The sequence below is a fragment of the Hippichthys cyanospilos genome, chromosome 4, assembly GCF_059441005.1.
Source record: "Hippichthys cyanospilos isolate Australia breed blue-spotted pipefish chromosome 4, RoL_Hcya_1.0, whole genome shotgun sequence".
NCBI classification, from domain to species: domain Eukaryota; kingdom Metazoa; phylum Chordata; class Actinopteri; order Syngnathiformes; family Syngnathidae; genus Hippichthys; species Hippichthys cyanospilos.
The window spans coordinates 13,342,853-13,362,573 of NC_142372.1; the positions used below are offsets into that span (position 1 = coordinate 13,342,853).

A 19,721-nucleotide genomic window follows, 5' to 3' on the forward strand; every position below is an offset into this window, starting at 1 on the left:
GTGAGAGCCAGCCATTGGAGACAGATTTTTATATCATTGAGTGATTTACTACATTTTCTTTCAGAGCTTCCACTGACAGTGCCTATATTTAACATCACCGTCGCCAGCAAATATGTATACACACACTAATTAACTAGCAGTCTGAAGAGACTGCTGCGCAGACGCTTTTGTAATGTGGTAGCGAATGGGCTAATTTTAGGGAAATGTTTGAAATGACTTATTAAATTACACAAAACAAATTAGGGAATGGTAACGCACTGTGCAGAAACGATTATAGATTCAAAGTAACTGCTGTTGTGCATTTCAAATTGCTAGGCTTGCGTTCTATTACATATTGGTATACATGAAAGATACCAACAGTTGGTTATTTCATTTACCATTGTCCATTGCTAAGTCATTATAGGAATAAATTAGTCATATTTAAAGATTTGTGTTTTTTTTCAACTGGCTGTCAATTTCCTGAAGTTCACGTTGTTGCGTACCTGTGCTTGTAGAGGTAGAAGGCGAATCCTGACAGGATGAGAGCAAAGAAGGGAACCAAGATGGCTGCTGCCACAGAGCTGCTATTCGTGTAGGGGTTGGATGGGTCGATCGCCATGGTTACAGGGCCTAATATCATAAACAGTATAAATATATAACACTGCATTACATATTTGACAACTGAAATTAAAATGACAGACCTCTTAAAGCTGCGGTTTGTACGATTTTGCCCCAAATATCTTAACAATAGCCTTTTTATTTGACAATTTATGACTCAGTTATCTTCTAATTAGCAGACTGACATTATAGCTTTTCACAATGGGTCATTTTCAGACTGGATTCAGGTTAAAATTTCCTGCCCTCTGTCTGCGGATGAGATATCATGTTAGCTGATTGTCTCATTGAGTCGCGGCCAGGAGCAATTATTTCCTTGTAATGGATTCTACATCTTACATCTACATCACAGAAGAGATCACAGAATTATCTAGCATGTCCCAGACAACCACAGTTACTCCATGGAAGGCTAAAAAAGGAACAACCATGACAATTGCCACAAAAAGATTAAAACTTGACCATGACCAATGCAGGGCAAGTACAAAAGTAAATACTGCTTTCACATTTGCGCGGCGACGAGAGATGAGATCTAACCAGGACTTTGAAAAGCGACCACAAATGGCTCTCTTTCTTCTCTAAAGGTAAAAAGTGCTGACGATGGCATTAATTGTTTTCAATTAGCAGCTCACCCACTATTCGGTTGTAATAGAGTGTGAAAGTGAAGTGGACAGTGATATTTAGCATGAAAGGAATGCGAAGAACGGATGAGTATAATGTTATGAAGCCGTTACATTCCATTGCGTTCTATTCAGACGAAATCTTCAGTGATAAAGTTGTTGTCGTACGGGAAGCGCAGTGTGCACGTGAAGAAGAGTGTGTGCAGTTTCATTATTCAGCCGCGTGCGGCAGTAGCTATTCCAATTTCCTGCATTCAACAGCAGAATGTATTAAAAAATAAAAAATCCATTTTATCGTACCTTGTCTGGTTAGATGGAACTTGCCAAAGTCTTTACTGTGAATATGTCCTTGGTAGACAAAGGTTTTCTGGTCGGATTCCGCAGTCACCTGAAGTAAGAACATTATACGTACATTATATATTATGCTGCAATCAGAAATAACAGCTGTACAAAACATAAAAGTATACATACAAACACTCTCTTCATGAGTGAACCGACCGTGCCGGAAACGGAGACGTTATAGACCATGGAGGGTGAATGTTTTATAAAGTAGTCTTCATTACATCATATTGTATCATAAAACACATTACACAGCAATGCGCGGCTATAAATTTACATTGCCTAGTGAGATTTACAACTTGACATAATAACGTAGCATGAACAATATTTGTTTCTACCCAGCTAATACATGTTGAAGGTGCAGTGTGGTGCACTTTTTTTGGAACCTCCAATGCATTACTCAATAAAATCACTATAGCACACTTTTACAGGGCTGAATGAACTAGAATAAAACATCATGATCCAGCAGCCTTAATAAAGTTTTATTGGCAAGGCAGGAGGTGAGTAGTAATGTTTCACTTTTAGTTGTCTGAGAAAAAAAAAAAAAAGAGTTAAAAAAAGAACTAACCTCTAAAAGTCTCATGAGGGGGGAAATGTCTTACTTGTCCATTACTTTGTTACTCACTCTATCATGGTCAAAGGTGAGCTAAGAAATAGGGATGAGCTATTACACAACAAATGATTTAGAAAAAAAACTTTTTCACAACTTAAGTTCTGGAATTACTTATTCTTGCTTTCACAAAGATGATAACAAAAGCTTTTTAGTAAACCATAGAAATCTTCCTTTGAAAAGATAATTAGACTTCATTGTATGCCATTGTAAGTCGTTTGCATAATGTGACAGACGGAATAAATGTCTAGAATATTAATGCATTTTGTGAAGATCTGATGAAGGAGATAGAGACCCGTGTGGATGGAGCTGAATTATTGATCCCAGCTGATTTGGGGTCTATAGTTGACTACACAGAACTGATTTTCAGTCAATGACAATATAAATCAAAGGCTACATCAGTGATCATTTATTTTCAGAAGAAGAGATTTGTCTTACATATCCATCCATTGCCCAGTTGTCATTCTTAAATTTGCTGAAGTAATGCTCTGTGGGCCCTTTGACTTGATAGACCTTCAGCAGAAGCTGGTTCTCCTCAGACTTGTAAGTACCTTCACAAAGACACATAAAGATGCAGGTAAAGATGCAAGAAATGTTACAAGTGTACTTTAGGGACATTTTGGTTGGTGTTGTGTAACTTAGTTGGGTAAAATTCAAATTGATTTCATAATGATTTTTAATGACATCAAAGGCCAGAATATGTTCCGTGGTGCACGCAAGCATATTTGCATAAAGAGTGGGGCAGGTGTGAAATGAGGCACTTGTGATGGAAACGCCAGGTTCAATGACTTCTAGGAAGGTTGGTGGGCAAACACAAGTTGATTGACAAACAGAGCAAAGGGGACACGTTGACATTTTCAACGCTCATATCCCATCCAAGCACCTGACAAACTGTCTGGGAATGAGAAGCGTTCAGAGTCCGGAAACAGCTCAACTTTACTGTGTCAACGCACATATGAGACTGTCTGACGATACACACACACACACACACACACACACACACACACACACACACACACACAAAAAACACATCCAAAACTTAAGCCTTGAAACTGCTATAGTAGACAGAGGATCAATTTCAACTATACAGCACATTTTAAAAGCAGCTAGGTTAAAAAAAACTAAACAACAACTCAATTACAGATCAAAAGAGAAGCGACCCAATGTCAGGGTCAATTTTCCCCCCATCTGTCTCGGACAAACACCCAAACCCTCAAAAAGTGGTTGCTTTGTATAAAATAATCCAAAAAGTTGGGTCAAATTGAGACAAATACTGGGTAGGTCCTTTTAAGACCCTTAATTTGTTTATTTTTGACTAAACTGTTTTTAGAGTGTCTATCATGAATAATGTTGAAATCCATAGAAAATACGTAGGTATTATTTGAAGGACATTCCATATGAACGTCTGTGACCTTCACATCATAAAAAATACATTTAAAAAAAGGTCATATGATACATATTGATTCATGAAAATGTATATAAAACACCTAGAAAAGCCATCATCAAGGTGAAACTGCATGAATAAAACAAAAATGCTACTTTTGTTACGTTTATACATCCAATTTGAACAAAATGTAATGTATATCATCAAAACAGTTTTATTTGGGATCTCTTCCAATTTTTGTTTCAAATGAAATGCGACAAAAGAGCATTTGAAATGCTATGGCATTCTATAAATATATAAATGTCCAATTTTTAGCAGATTTGATTTGAATGTCATCCAAATTCCTGTGTTTTTTTTTTTTTTTTGCGACTGATGGATTCACGCCTTGAGCCTTATGTGATTAAAGACGAAAAAATTAAAACGGAAACGAAATTGAGACTACCCTGCTGAGACCCTGCAGAATGCAACATCTTTGTGAAGATGATGCATGTTACTGCCCATGTGACATAGTTCCAAGCACTGCTCATGTGGGGGGGCCACTAATGGGATAAGTTTGATGGATTTCTGGGGATTAGAGGTTTTAAAGCTCCCACCAGTGACCCTGCATATCATATCACGTATTAAGCACATTAATAAGCGCGACTGCAGGCTGTGTGATCTCACCGAAAACCGTATTGTTTCTGCACCGTCAACTGCGATTGCTCCCATCAAACATCGAACCACCATCAGTCAAGTGTGGATAATGAGTGTGAATCAACGTGAGATCTCTTAAGCATTAACACCTTGAACATTCCTTCTTATGCTTCATGGTGGCTTTAACACATTTTTACATAAGTGATATTTCTTCTAAATACTACTGCGATGAAAACTATTGTTTTCCAAGGAGTTATGAGAACCAAATCCTTTTTATTTGGACTCGGACTTCAGATCAGCTACAAACAGGTCACGCTGCGTGTGTTAATGTTGTGTCTTAGCTTTATGCAGGAGGAACATGAATGACAATTTCTTTGATTTACCTGATAGTCTGATTGACACGCCGCTGCTCTCCAGTAAGGTGACATTGACCCTTCCGCTGCTAGCGTTGAACCCAGTCACTGTAAATGTGGTGGCTTGTCTCTTGCCCAAATATTCGTAGAAACCTCTCCAGTTGGAGCTGGGGGAGAACACGTCCACTGGAACTGAGAGGATAACGCAAGACTTCTTTTAGATAATTGGGCAAAATTTAGACAGCAGCAGCAATCCTCATTGTGAATGTTTATCGTAACCCTCATTCATCTCAAAATTCACGTCCTGTTTTTTTTACATTTTTGTCTGCTAAAATGTTAACATTAACAATTCTAAGGCTACAATGCGCCGCTGCCTGAATCTTATCCATCACGCTGAAACTTTCTAAATTCAAAACCGCTGAGAAGTGAATTTTGGTCCCTTCAGTACACCAAACAATTCTTTCTTCTACAGGTCTATGCCAGCTCGCTGTCTCCCTCCAGATGCATAAATGGATCACAAAAACCTCACTTCAAAACGACAATGTCTTGCTTAGTCATGGACTTGAATTTTTTTACTTAGTTACCCATACGGCATGAACCTGCATATAAATCACCTGCAGGATAAATTACCGTCAGCCAATGAAATGTGTCTCATCAGATTACTACTTTTTTTATCTTTTGTGCTTGCTGTACTGCTAACAACCTATAATCAAAACTACAGCGATGGGAACCGTTTCAAGTACGATGAACAAATTTGATACGTTCAAGTGTGTGGCCCTAGTGATACCTCGGATTTTGTTCTTCTGGATGTCTGTCTCTCCTCTGCCTTTGGGATTGACTTTAACTCCAACTGCAATGTAAACATAATTTTGGTGAGTTGATTTGGGGTGAAATCAATTCCATGTGTGTCAAGTGAAGAGAGCAAATATGAATGATAACAGTGAAAATGATGTTTGTGAATGGTTGCCTTGTCTATTTGCAGTGGCATTGATCATTCGGGGAATTTTCTTTACAAAAGAGATTGAACAGAGAAAACAACATAATACATTCTGCAGAAGTGGGAGAGTTTCAGGAAAACTGGGAAAGAAATACAGTGTTAGTGTTTTTTTTTTTTCCCAAACTGTATGTGATGCTTCAAATTAGGGCTGTTTTAGTTCTCATCCTATCATTTATTCTATCTATTAATCCATTTAATTTATTTTTTAAAATATCTTCAAAAGAAATGATTAAGGTTGAAAATGAGCAGGAGTGGATATAAATAGTCACTGTTTATTAATTTCTAACTATGTGACTCTTGACAGGGCGAATTGGTGAATCAGTGATTAGCACATCTGCTTCACAGTTCAGGGTCCCGAGTTCAAATCCAGCTGACTGCGACCTTCCTGTGTGGAGCTTGCACGTTCTCTTGAGCCCATGTGGGTTCTGTCTGGGCACTCCAAAAACATGCATGGCAGGTGTATTGGACATACTCAACTGTCCTTAGGTGTGATTGGCTGCGTGAATGGTTGTTTCTGTTTGCCTATAGACCTGACTGTTAGCGAGAATGAGGTGAGTCATTTCCTGTTAGTCTTCTCCCTCAGCTTGCTGCTTCTTCTTGACGAGCGGACTGGGCCTGTTCGTGCTTGACTGCCCTCTCTAATTTGAACTACTAAGACAAAGGCCCATGTAGAAAAAAGTGGAGCAAACATGGTTCCGGCAGAGCTTCAAGGCAAATATTTTCAGTCGACCAACTTTGTCAACTTTTTTTTCCAGCTTTACTTTGATTTAATATTGGTGAGTGGATCTTCCCCTGTATAGCACATTTACAAGGCTCTCAAAGAGCTTTGCAGTTGACCATTCAGGCGCCTACTGATGACGCAGCATAAGTGATTCAGCATCTTAGTAACGGATGCTTCGGCATGGTTGCAATGGTCAATATAATCTTCTGTTTGGGCAATGAGCACTCCATTGATGAGCCATGAAGCTCCCAAATATATACCGAAATATTTCTTTCCTTTGATAACATTTTTTTTTCTTTTATGAATAAACATAACCAGGTTAAAACTTAAAAATGAGCTGCACATAGCTCAATTGTAACAATGGCAGAATACGAACACAACATGAAAGATGTCCTTGCTAGTCCAACAATATTCTAGACCATTAAAGAGTGTTATCAGGGTCAGAATGAAAACAAAACACATTTTTCGTCTTTTTAACAAGACAGTGTAGAACGCAGCAGATTTTCAATATGTAATTGTTAGAATAATCATTGTTACAATAATTATAGATATAGTGATTATACATTTGCTACAAAATATTAATGCTCGCAACGAAGAAATGTTTTGCTGTGTGAATGAATAAATATATACTGAATGATAATAATGAATAAATAAACTGCTGATGTACTGCTAGGTATGTTGATGGTACGCTGGGAGAATGAGTGCACTGCTTGTGGGAAAAGAACTGTCTCGTCATTGTTTTCTCTCAAGCAGAAGGAAGGCCGCTCAAGCCTGCCAGTCGGAGCATTCCCACTGATGTGACTCTTATCGATGTTTTGCTATGCATTATCAGAATGTTTCGCTACGTATTTTTTCATACATGCATTAGTTTCTCACCCACATGCTCACACATAGAAGGACAAGTACACAAGGTCCCGGCCATAGACTTGCGTTTTTTCCTGCCCCTTGAGGGCCGGGACCTACATGTAGTTAGGGATCTCTGTAACAAATAAAAGTAAGGGGAGTCGGAGAGATTGGCGCAGTAGAATTGTCCTTGGCCGGTTCCTCTTCGCTCCCCTCATGCATGAGTTGGGAAGATTGCCTTGTCTCCTTTTTTGTGTACAATTTCTTACAAATGTCTGACAAATGAACCTGAGAGTAATGCTATAGTGAATTTTACATAAGCAACGTATTGTATGTGGCCATTTGAATACCTTTACACAGTGGTGGCTTTCCCGACCATCTCCCATCACTTTTACATGTTCGGTGTTCCGATCCTCCAGCCAGATAGAAACCTTCTTGACAAGTGTAGATAAGTGTGTATCCCAATGTTGGCAGGTCCATCGAGCGAATGTCCACATTACTGGGCGTCTCGGGCTGTCGGCACGAGTGGGCTGAGTAATGGATGAGGGACAAAGGGTTATTTTAGACAGTGATTTTTATGCTTTTATATATTTTTTTCTCTTAATTTTAACAGCAACTCACCAATACATTCAGGTTGTGTTCCACTCCAGGTAAGGTTTTCTAAACACGTTCTTGTGGTGGAGCCAAGGATGTGGTAGCTCTTACGGCACTTAAATGAAATCTTACTTCCAACCTAAAGAAGGGGATATAAATCACATAGGAAAACATTGTCAAGTTTTTCTCTTTAATAGTGCAGTGCTTCCAGAAAGTATGCACAGCACTTCACTTTTTCAAATAAAAGTGAAAAAAGGTTGTTTTGTTTTGAATTTAGTCTTCACCGCCTTTGCCATGAAACTTAAAATTGAGCTCAGGTGCATTCTTTTTTCCAGTCTTCATCATTAAGAGGTTTCTACATGTGACCACATTTTTCTCAGGATAAGGCGCACCGAACTATAAGGTGCACCTCCAATGAATGGCCTATTTTACAACCGTTATCATATATAAGACGTACTGCATTATAAGGCGCATAGAATAGAGGCGACAATTGTGGCTGTGGTTGCTTATGCATTCACTAGATGGAGCTGCTCTAAAGGAAATGTCATTAAAAAAATCTATAAAAAAAACAATTAGCTGTTTTATTTTAGTACTATCTGAAGAATAGGGGGGATACCTCTTGATTACATTAAAAGACTGTTTAGATCAATATCAAGATGAATTGAGAATTTAAAAAGAAAATTGTTGTGATTCAATTAAATATTCAAATCAAATTGCAACTAAAAACATTACAATGTAATGTTTTGTTGATTTAAAAACAGTTTCTGGATTTATTAGCTAAAATTGGACTTTCTTTTACAAAATCTTGAGGTTTTTGCACCAGGTCCTGTATAAATTGCTTAAAAATTGGAGCATATGTAGCATTTATGAATTTCAAACAGGGTGTCATAAAAAATATAATTGTAAAAAATGCATTTATAACTGAAATGCAGAGGTAAAAGTTAAAAAATTTACAGTCGATTAGGTTATTTTATTTTTTAATCTCCCAAAAATTAAAACTCGCCAATTATGCACTGCATAAAGTACATCGGATTATAAGGCACACTGTCAGCGTTTGAAAAAAATCGAAGGCTTTTAGGTGCGCCTTATAGTGCGTATAATACGGTAATTAGAATCTACACATGGTAAATTCAGTTGATTGGAGATTATTTGGAAAAGCACAACAACTGTCCTTATAAAGTCCTGCAGTTGACCGTGCATGGCTATCCTGGAGAAGGGTACAGAAAAAATTCTGCTGCTTTGAGGGTCCTAGTGAGCACAGCATTATTCGTAAATGGAAGACATTTGGAACCACTGGGACTCTTCCTAGAAGTGGCCGAGTATCTAAAATGACCGATTGAGGGGAAAAAGGCCTTAGTCAAGGGGATGACCGAGAACGCAATGCTGAAGCTGTCAAAGCTCTAGTGTTCTCCTCTGTGAGGAGCCTTCCAGAAGGACACCTACAGTAGCTCTGCAGCAATCCACCAATCAGGCCCGTATGGTAGAGTGACCAGATGAAAGCCGCTCCTTCGTGAAAGGAACAAGACAGTCTATCGGAATTTGCCAAAAGGCACTTGAATGACTCTCAGACAATAAAAAACAAAATTCACTGGTTTGAACACTTTGGTGTAAATGCCGGCATCATGTTCAGAGGAAAGCAGCCACTGCTCATCACTAGGCCAATACCATTCCCATAGTGAAGTATGGTGGTGGTAACATCATGTCAGAGATATCCTAAATGAAAGCCTGCTCCGGAGCAAGCTTGACCTTTATTTCTTAATTTTCTATTTTTTTAAATAAATAAAAAAATGTATTTAAAAAAAAAAATCCCCACATTGTCATAATGTGATACTGTGTGTAAAAATTTAAGGTAAGAGATTAATTTCATCCAGTTTGGAATGAGGCTGTTTGGAAAGTGTGGAAAAAAAGCTATGGACTGTCTCCAGTTGTATGTTCAATTGTGAGCTCTGACCTGAAGACCCGAAGCCTGAACCGGGATACCATATGCTGGTGTTCCTGGGTCACGACAGCTGTTAAATGCAGGGTCTACACAAACAAACACATGAACACTCAATTTTTACATTCATCTTCGGAGGACGCTTACTAATATTGATAGCCAGGAATAGCATTAAAATTGCAATAACTGGGAGGGAGCATCACACTTGTTTCATTTTACAGGTAAAACTTATCGGGGGTGAATGTGTATAAAAAATTCAAAAACCTTAAAAGAAAATGAAAACACCTGCTTTGATAGATATAATCTTCAAAGAAATCCAATAGTTACATTCAAACTTTATCTGCTGGAAAGATAACATCTTCAGCTTGTGCGACTCAGGAATACAAATGCCAGAATGCCTCAAAAACCCCATCAACAATTATGGGATTTTCTTATGATTCCATTCACTATTCTGTTTCATATGAGTCCAGCAATAATTATTGATCCAACATTTTCTGGCCACAATTGGAATACCATTGCAAGTTGTTTTAACATATTTACATAGATATTTTGTAAAAGGTATGCAGACATGCAGCAGAACATAACATTATGCATATAGTTTGAAATATTTTATAGTTGAAATATATGAATTAATAGTTTGACTATTCACACTATCTAAAAAGTATTCAGAAAATCACTTCAAAATACTGTACACTGATCTTAGCATACATATTTGTGTAACATATTTCCTTGCCAATATTTAATGATTATTGTTACCGATACATGCTGGTTGTTGGCCACTCCAAATGCCATCGGCCTGACACACTCTGGAGGCGGAGCCGACCAACATGTAGGGAGTATGGCAGTAGAATCTGACCTCTGACCTATGGAGAAAAATAGCCCGAGCCCACAAGACAAACGGAATGAGCAATAACAAAATCCATCATACAGCTCCTCTTTCATCACTTTAAGCGTTGTTTCATCCTGTTTCTCTTATAAAACTCAGAAACTCTAAAACCGATTTTATTGAGAGCTGCAACACCTTCTAGTCTTACAGCCATATTAAAGCCCAGTAGGCCTTTGTGCTTTATACACTGTCCCAATGAATAGCCTCCAAAAGTAATGATCATAAAGCAAGGTAATAGTCATCATCAATATTGTTTAGCACTGACCGGTAAGTAAAGATACTCCCCTCCCGGAATCCGCCTCCAGGGGAGCCCGGATCGCCGCACAGCATGGCTGGAAACACCAGAGAGGTCAAGTTAGATTTTGAAGCCAAAGTAATAATGCGATGAATGAGTCAAGGCAGGGGACTTACGCAGACATTGCGGTACATCGCCGGTCCACGTTCCATTTCCCTCACATGTCAACACGGCCGGCAAGGACAACTGATAACCATGGAGACAACTGTAGCTAACGCTTGAGCCCCACGAATGGTCCGTTCCTTCTATTTCCCCATTGTGTACTTGAGGGGGAGGTCCGCATTGGATCACTGCAACGCACACCAGATTCATCATCACCTGTTAGGTTACGCATTACAGCGGCGGGGATTTTGGATGAGACGCCCAATGACACTGTTGTTTTTTCCCTTTGTAATATGTACTTTATATTCAACGTAGATCGGGGTTTCAATTGCCAGACTCGTGTGTGTACATAAACTTTCATAATCCTTGATGTGATGTGTTTACATTTTCCTCAGAGTTCCTGCGGGGGCTCAGACTCCTAATTTGCCTTCCAAACAGCCTAGTGGAAGTGGACTGCCACGTGTCAATTTGTATTCATTGGCCCATTTGTGAATTCTGGCTAGCGACAGGTGTCTGCTCAAATGTGATACAGAATTTGTACCCTTTATAACGTTTCCATTTCCGTAGACAATGGAATAGAGAAAAAACAAACAAAAAAAAACCTGATGGAAATAATAAGCACTGCGGCACCAAAGTGTTTGCTGTTAGGAAGGCTGTTGAGATACAATAGCGATTTGAAGCACTCATAAAATCACGTGCACAAAGTATTATAACATGGTGATGAATATCATTGGGTACGCATGCATGAGTGCGTGTGTCCCTATCTCCCAAAGATAATAGCGGATAACCGTTTGCAGGATCCCCGACATCTAATAAAGTCACAGCAATTCCCATCTAACAAGCTGACAGATGGCTTCACACCCGATTCACTAACACGCACAAGCACGCGCGCAATGCATACATGAGCCATCCGTGCTTATACTGGATAGCACATACAGTATATGTTGTGAGGGCGAGCGCAAAAATCAGTGGATGGATATAAAACACTATCCCAACAATTGTTGCTTTACCAGCTACACTAAGACACACACCATATGGGCATGTTCCTCCCCACTTGCGTTAATGAGTTTTCCTGCACTCCCATCTCTCCACTTAGTCTTTATTTTTGCTTTTCTCACCACCTTGCGTTTTTACCACACCAATGGCTAGCAGGAGAACAATTGCTGTGAACTACAACGAAATTACATCTTGGCACTGTTCTTTTTAGTCGATACCTTTGACAAGGCAAAGCCCGTACAGTTTCCATTCATGTTCATATTCATTATATGACAGAAACCATATCTTGGAAAGTTGAAACTGAGCAATTGATATGATGACACTTAATTCCTTTGAAAATGAAATCCAATATATTGGGAGAGTTCAAAGGTTACGCCAAGTTGACAACCCTAGTTTTGAGAAAGACACTTTTGAAGTTTCGCCACATTCATCTTTCAATAGTGTGCATCATCTACTTCATTGCAAATGGAAGTCCAGACCTTAAGCAGGTTGTTATTGCAGAAACCCCAAAATGCAAAGATAAAAATGACTCTTGACTGATTGTTAGATTGACTGTTTTTAGTCTCATCTTGTATGTTGGAACCACTCTCTTCCATTGTGATTTTTTTTACATCCTTCGTTACAATTTCACCACGTTATTTGTTCCTTCATTTTGTTTCCTTTGGCATTTTCACTGTTTCAGTGCCAAATGTTATCTGAAAAGACAATGCCTAGAGTGCCAGCTGATTTTGAGCATTTTGATGGATAATTCAAGGCCTTTAGAAAATTGTATTCATATGGTGGTACCATATGAACAATTGGATTCCATTTTTTACCAAGAAAAGTAAGATTCCACCTTATTCTTATTCTGTTCTTTAGTCATGAAAATAGGTCATTTGAGTGACTATTTCAGACTAAAGAAGAAAATGAGCTTTTTTTTTCAAACAGTGACTTTGACGCTTTTCTTATTATTTTTTTTTTCTTTTTTGGTTTAGTGGCAGATGAATCTATCCATTCATTTAACCAAACAAACAAAACCAACAACAAAAAAACATGCAGTTTTAGTCTTGTCAATGGCACACGACCTACATGATGAAAATTCTCATCCATGGCACCGAAAGAGTTAATTGAATTCCCCCATAGATCTGCTTCTACCGCCGCTGGTCCTTCTGCCATACAGTAGCTTATGTCCATTTTTTTCTCTAATTTAAATCTTCTGAAGTTGCTCTCATTCTGAAATTATTGCTCTTCTCGCTTTCCCCTCGACACTCCATCTTTTGTCTTTCAGGCATATCTTTCTTGGTATAATTCACCCAGACAACACATTTTATAGGCTAATCCCCATCCTCTTGTGTGTTTACAGGTTTGGGGCAGGTATTGATTTGCCTCTTTTGTTTCACACATAATGTGCTTCCTCTCTCACCCGCCTCCCAAGCACGCTCTCATTGCATCCTCGTTGATGGCACATCACCTTCACTCCTTTGCTTTTCATTCACTCCCTTAACTCTCATGTTTCTTCATGACACTTATTTTCCCCTCCTAAATTGGTTATCACTTTGTTGTTGTATCTTTTTAAAGTTTGAATTTTCCAAGGACATTTGTTGTTTATTATTATAGAGGATCCTCTGATTTGCTTAAATTATAATATTTCCTTACGTCAAACGGTTGCCATTATTAAAGTGTTGGCGTAATGCTTGACGTAGCATTTTAACATTCTTAATTGCCATGCAATGCGGCATGTGGTGAGAGAGTGTGTTTGTTCTGTCTTCAAATCTTGGCTTAGTTCTTCAAATGTGGCGATTGCATGCCCTCCCAGTGTTTACATGGGTTTTCCCTGGGTACTAGTTTCCTCCCACATTTCCAAAACCTGGATGTTAGGTTAATTAAAGACTCTAAATGAAGCATCGACGTGACTGTGAATGGTTATTGGTCTATATGTACTCTGTGATACGGAACCAGAATTGCTCCGTCGGGCACATTTTACGGAGGATGGCTCTGTCAACATAAGTGTTCACAAACGCTAAAAATGCAATTCCAGATGTTAAGCGGCTCAACCGCAAATACACACACTGGTCATTCTGCCTAAGAGTGCTCTCAGGGTGGCAAGGTCATGGAGCGTCGACAGAATTGTGGGGATTTTTTTCCTCTTGGTGGACAAGGGTGTTGTCGCCACAATTCTGTGAACAGCCAACATGACAGCAAGAGAAGAGATAGGCCACCTCGACTGTAAGATAACCACACATCGGCAGCTACTAATCAGATTTAAGCTGTTTCCCAGACCAAATTAAAAAAGAACGCCGACTCTATTGGGAGCAAAGCTGATTTGCAGATTTCGTTTCAAGAAAAATGCCTGTAAAAATTACAACTATTTACATGCAGTCATATTCAGGTTAATGTCAAAATTCCATTTTCTGAAAGATTCAGAATATCTGCGTTAGGAGGGTTTGGCAAAGCAGGTTATGTTAGTTGTGATACTCCAAATGAAACGCTTATGTACGGATAACATCATGCAGCGAACAAACATCGTTTCCGCTTCTTACTTTCTACTTTCAATAAAATACATTATATTCATGTCACATACTTCAGTAATAAAGACATTGTTTTCCTGACTCCAAATGTGTGGCTTTATGCTGCATCTGAGTATCATTTTCATTGTTTTGCAATTGTATTCAAGTAAGCCTTGCTAAGCGGGAATGTAATGTGGGTGGCTATTACTGTTTTTTCGCCATCTTTCTTGCTATGGCAAGGGTTAAATTGCATGCCAGCACATATTAGAAGTAATTCTGTACTCAAAAGACCCAAATTTGACGCAGACAGAGAATGCGCAAAATACAAACTATGTTACATTCAAAGGAGTTAACTTGAATATGTTTACGTACATTACCAGACATTTAGGTTAGGAAGGGATAACTTGAGGGTTTTATTCAGGTTTTAAAAATACTGAATGAGCTTATTGAGCTTTAGGTCTTTGAAGTTCTTACTTTTAGCTGTGGGACCTTCAAACATTTATTTCCTCGAAGTTTTGGCTTTCAGGGTGTTCTCCTTTTTTTTTTTTTTTTACATTTCCACTGTACTTGTTTGCAAGTCAGCAGAATTGCACACAATCTACTGTTGACCTTATTTTCATGAAAAAAAAGAAGAAAAAAGAAAGGTGATTTGTATGGTGGGGCACTTTCATTAAATTCGATAGAAAATTGAGCTGGGCTTTGGCATGGGCGGATATTCTTTACTGCCCCACCCCTTTATCCCTTTAATTCCCTCAACCCTTCACTTACTTACTGTGTTCATTTTCCCTTCTTCCTTTAAACTCCCACTTGATTGATTTTACCTGTCAGGCCACACATTGAAAATGCCTTTTTTTAGATTCTTTATTAATCCCCGAGGGGAGGTTTCGTTGAGGCGTAGACACACATGCACACAGAAAAAGGCGCACACACACAGATATGCAGGGGTTAGAAGTTGCTGTCAAGGGAACAGTTGGGGGTTAGATGCTTAGTTTCAGAACAACTATGGGGAACAAAAAAGGTTTTTGAATAACAAGGCTCCGCCTACCTCATGTGTGGACACGTGAGGTAATAGCATCCCCAAGTCGGGATCTAATATAAACCCTGGGAATTGTTTGAAGATATTTTTGCTTTCCCTATCTCCCGCTTTTTGGCCATTCTTCCGCTCACCTTCTAATTTCACCTTTTTCAATTTCCAGCCTCTCTCTCATTTTCGATCACCTACAGTATGTCCTGCTTCTGTTTCCCCTCTCTGTGCATCTTCTCTCTGTTGGCTTTCTTTGCTTTTTCATCTCAGTTCAAAGCTGCAGCAACCGCAAAAAGCCAGCTGGAGATTTCATGTTTGTGAGATGAAATGGTGGAGAGAGTTTCAGGAACCATTCTTTTTAATGTTGTTAGGAACTGTGGTCCAAACTCTAAATATGGACTCTTGTAAAATTTGCTCTGGAGATTAAAAAAACAAAACAAAACAAAAAAAAACACTTAACAGTTTGTTATTTTCATTACCAAAATTTAATCTTGCCCCAGCTGTGATTGGTCACGCAGAAAATAGCTTACCCAGAGTTTATAACTACATTTTTATACATTGATGGCACAGCATGGCTCAATTGAAGAGTCATCGTCTACCAACTGAGAGGTTGTGGATTTGATCCCCCCAACTGCGACCATGTTGAAGTGTCCTTGAGCAAGAAACTAAACCTTCAGTTGGTCCTGATGCTGCACCATAGGTAAATGAGTGTTCCTAGGAGTGCACTCTTCTGGACTAAGGCTTCAGATGTTGTTCCTGGGATCTACTGGAGCCACTGGGTTACTGCCCCAAGGGCCCCCACTAATATATATATATATATATATATATATATATATATATATATATATATATATATATATATATATATATATATATATATATATATATATATATATATATATAGTAATTAATTAATCTTTCTTTCCTAATTACAATTTCTTGTAAGGGCTTATTTTTTTCAAAATCATTTGCAATGTTTGCTTCTGCCAGGAGAAGGCCCTAGCTGTTATAGAAGCTTCCCAAAATAAAGTCATTTTCCAAGTGGGAGTCCCCCCCCCCCCCCCCCCACACACACACACACACACACACACACAAAGCTTCACTTGAGCATTTTTAAAAGGGGCATGCATTATCCTTTAGACTGAAGCCTGATTGAAGTTTGCATTGCGCCATTCTCCGCGTGACGAGTGGTGGCGCGAATGACTCGCACATTGACTTACTTTGCCTGGTAGCTTGACATGAAGTGTAGTACATGTAGTGCACATTTTCTAAATATTTGAATTTTCTTAATATTTTCAAAACTTCTATTTTAGCATGCGAAATATTACCTTTACAGCTGGGTTTGGTTTGGTTCCATTGTCCATCTTTTGTGCAGTGTAAAACACTGCGACCCGGTCCAGATGGCTCCATTATGTGACCTGGGTTACAATGGTATTCCACTGTGTGGTTGAAGGTGAAATCATGGCCCAGGTACACACCATTGGCTATGGGACCTGGGTCTCCACAACCGATCACTGCAAGAAATGTGAGAACATTCCATTTTGATTTGTAATCTAAATCTCGGTTCACCACTCTTTTGCTTACCGGTGCAATCCGGTGGTTGTCCTGTCCAAGTCCCATTTGTCGTGCAGTGTCTGGTGGTCAGACCTGATGTTTTGAAGCCTTCCCAGCACGCATAAGCCACTGAGCTGCCGAAGGTGATGCCGTCACTGAAGATGATCCTGCCTTGGGCTGGGGTGCCAGGGTTGCCACATGACACCGCTGAGAAGCGAAGGCATATTCCAAAATGATGCTTAATCTTATTAATAATGTCAGTGAGAGCAACACTGTCTTGCTGTCACTCAAGGTCGATCGGGGGTATTGTCTGCAATAATGAGATTATCGCTGGAGCCAGATGAAAAAAAAACAAAACAAAAAAAGATGTCCTTGAGGTATTGAAGCTAATTAAATATTAAGGGTTGCTGGATAGATTCCCAGCATTGAATAGCAGAGAGTGCCGTATTTTAGCATCGAGCTGCAGGCTGAACACACCTACAGGATCCACAGTGGCTTCAAATTGCTTCTTGTGGGTTTTGCTTAAAATAAAACTATGCTGCAAATATGCACGCTCACTGGCTAGACTACAGTATGAATGCACATGCCTAATTTAATATACGTAATCCTATACACAAGATGTATCAATCAAAATAATGCTGTTATAATCTTTTTATGTTATCAGGCAAAAGAGTGCTTCTAATATTACCAAACCTATACATTCAGGGGTGCACATAATTTTTTCATGGGTTACTCACATGAAAACAATCTGCGTGAAAAGTTTCTTAAGTCGATCAATTATGATTTGCTCGATTCGTTTGGGACCCAGTTAGTTAATCAACCTTAAAGTGACAACGGAAACAATCTCCTTCACACCTTCACGAGACTGATACGCAGCCCAGATAGCCAGTCCAAGCTGTTTCAGTGAACAAATATCCTCTTAATAGGAAAACATGAGATTCGAGTGCTCAATTTTACAAAAGGTATGTAGAAAACTACATAGAGCCAGAAAAAGATTAGCGATTGCTTCTCGACTAGCTTGTTTGTTAGCACTAAGTTGCGCTACATTCACATGCTTTTTACAGACTTGTCAAATAAAGGATGCCAACGTTTTCCACCCTGTATCAAACGCATTGGTTTTGTTTGCTAGCTTAGGACATGAGCAGTAAATATTGCACCGCATTTAAGTGTGCTTTAAACCACAGCACATCATGGAGCACAGTTGTTGTCATGGGTTAAAGTTAGTTAGGGTATGCAAATGACCTACATCACAAGCAACATATATATATATATATATATATATATATATATATATATATATATATATATATAACACACACACAATAAATTCTCAATTAAGTTTAAGTTTTGTTGAAGTTTATATTTTTATAAGTTCATATTTTATTCAACGTAAAAATCAGATGTGTTGATGAAGCTCATGTGCCCACTGTTGCTTCTCCACTGCATATAATTAGGGGGGCACCCAGCAGTTCTAAATAAACAGTACAAATGACTTTAGAGACAACACATATCTTCAAAGATCTTGAAATTGGACAATGCCTTTGCATTTGATGTTGCGTCATGCAGTGCTTTTTGTTAGCATGCTTTGCAGCTTGTTATTCTCGCTAAGATCATGCTGTGCGATTGAGCCATTAGTATCATTTCCCCTTTGTTTTTGCAGGGTTAACAACTGCCTCATCAAACATTTTTTTTTTCTCAACAAGGGAACCATGGATAGAATTTAGACCTTCTGCATTCTATTCCGAAGTATTTCTTTGTAAATACGGGGAGCAAAGCTTACATGAAAAGAAGAAGTATAAAGCAACAACAAAACATTCACTAATGAGAACATGCCAGTTGACGAATTGAACAATTGAACAACTATTGACGAGTGAAATCAATGTGTGCTACATTAAGGAAGGTGGCCTAATGCTTCCTTTGTGTTTTGAGACTTTGTGTGTCTGCCCACAAAAACGAATAAGAGCAAAAGTGTATTAATGACAAGATGGATGTATTTATGGATCTTTGTATGTCTTAGTGATAGATACACCAGTCCTGATTCAGCTTTTAACCACCATTAGTGTAATGAAAAACAGACAAGACAAAAAGACTTAGTGTCACATAAACAGATGCTTGGACAATCTTAATAACTAGCTGGAGCAAGCACTTGTCTGTTAAAAAAAATATGTAGTGGTAGCAATGTGATACGTATTTAATTGTTTGTTAAACATAAAAAGAGATCAACATCAATAATTTTGAGAGGTAGCAGCTAAAGTATTGACTCATTGTGCTAGACTTGCCAAATGAGAACAAATATCAACCCACTCTTGATTTTTACATAGTAAATCACAATTATTTCATCAAATATTGTAATAATGTATCGTGATTCAAAATAATCTTGCAGCAAATTCTGTTATAATGTATCGTGATTCAAAATAATTTTGCAGCAAATTCTGTAATAATGTATCGTGATTCAAAATAATCTTGCAGCAAATTCTGTTCAATTTCTTCGAAAGAGGATTAATAATTCTGAATTTATATTTTGTGTTTGTATTTCATATTCTTTTAAAGTAACAATACTCTTACTTATATTAGGGTATAATATCTGGTGACTTAACGCACCAATGCAGCCACATAACATATTGTAGGTGAGAATAGGAAAATCATGTCGCTTCCCTTTTTCGGAGGACTCACTTTAATTTCCTCTCAACTCTCAAGGGTTTAAAGAGGCGTCTTTGTAAACTGCTGTTGTATAGGGATGCCTTTGTTAGCACAGAT

At 38.5% G+C, this 19,721-nt stretch overlaps 1 protein-coding gene across 1 annotated transcript in view; it reads right to left on the reverse strand.

Moving 5' to 3' along the window:
- The window catches only part of csmd1a (CUB and Sushi multiple domains 1a), a 371,307-nt gene that overhangs the window by 10,512 nt on the left and 341,074 nt on the right, over positions 1-19,721 (reverse strand). The window contains exons 61-73 of the mRNA XM_088414132.1: positions 16,995-17,171; positions 16,739-16,924; positions 10,919-11,092; positions 10,773-10,839; positions 10,378-10,484; positions 9,637-9,710; positions 7,713-7,824; positions 7,442-7,621; positions 5,318-5,380; positions 4,561-4,722; positions 2,599-2,711; positions 1,512-1,599; positions 483-609 (exon numbers count right to left, since the gene is read on the reverse strand). Coding sequence (XP_088270258.1) covers positions 483-609; positions 1,512-1,599; positions 2,599-2,711; positions 4,561-4,722; positions 5,318-5,380; positions 7,442-7,621; positions 7,713-7,824; positions 9,637-9,710; positions 10,378-10,484; positions 10,773-10,839; positions 10,919-11,092; positions 16,739-16,924; positions 16,995-17,171 — 1,630 coding nt within the window. The remainder of the gene's footprint in view (positions 1-482; positions 610-1,511; positions 1,600-2,598; positions 2,712-4,560; positions 4,723-5,317; positions 5,381-7,441; positions 7,622-7,712; positions 7,825-9,636; positions 9,711-10,377; positions 10,485-10,772; positions 10,840-10,918; positions 11,093-16,738; positions 16,925-16,994; positions 17,172-19,721) is intronic.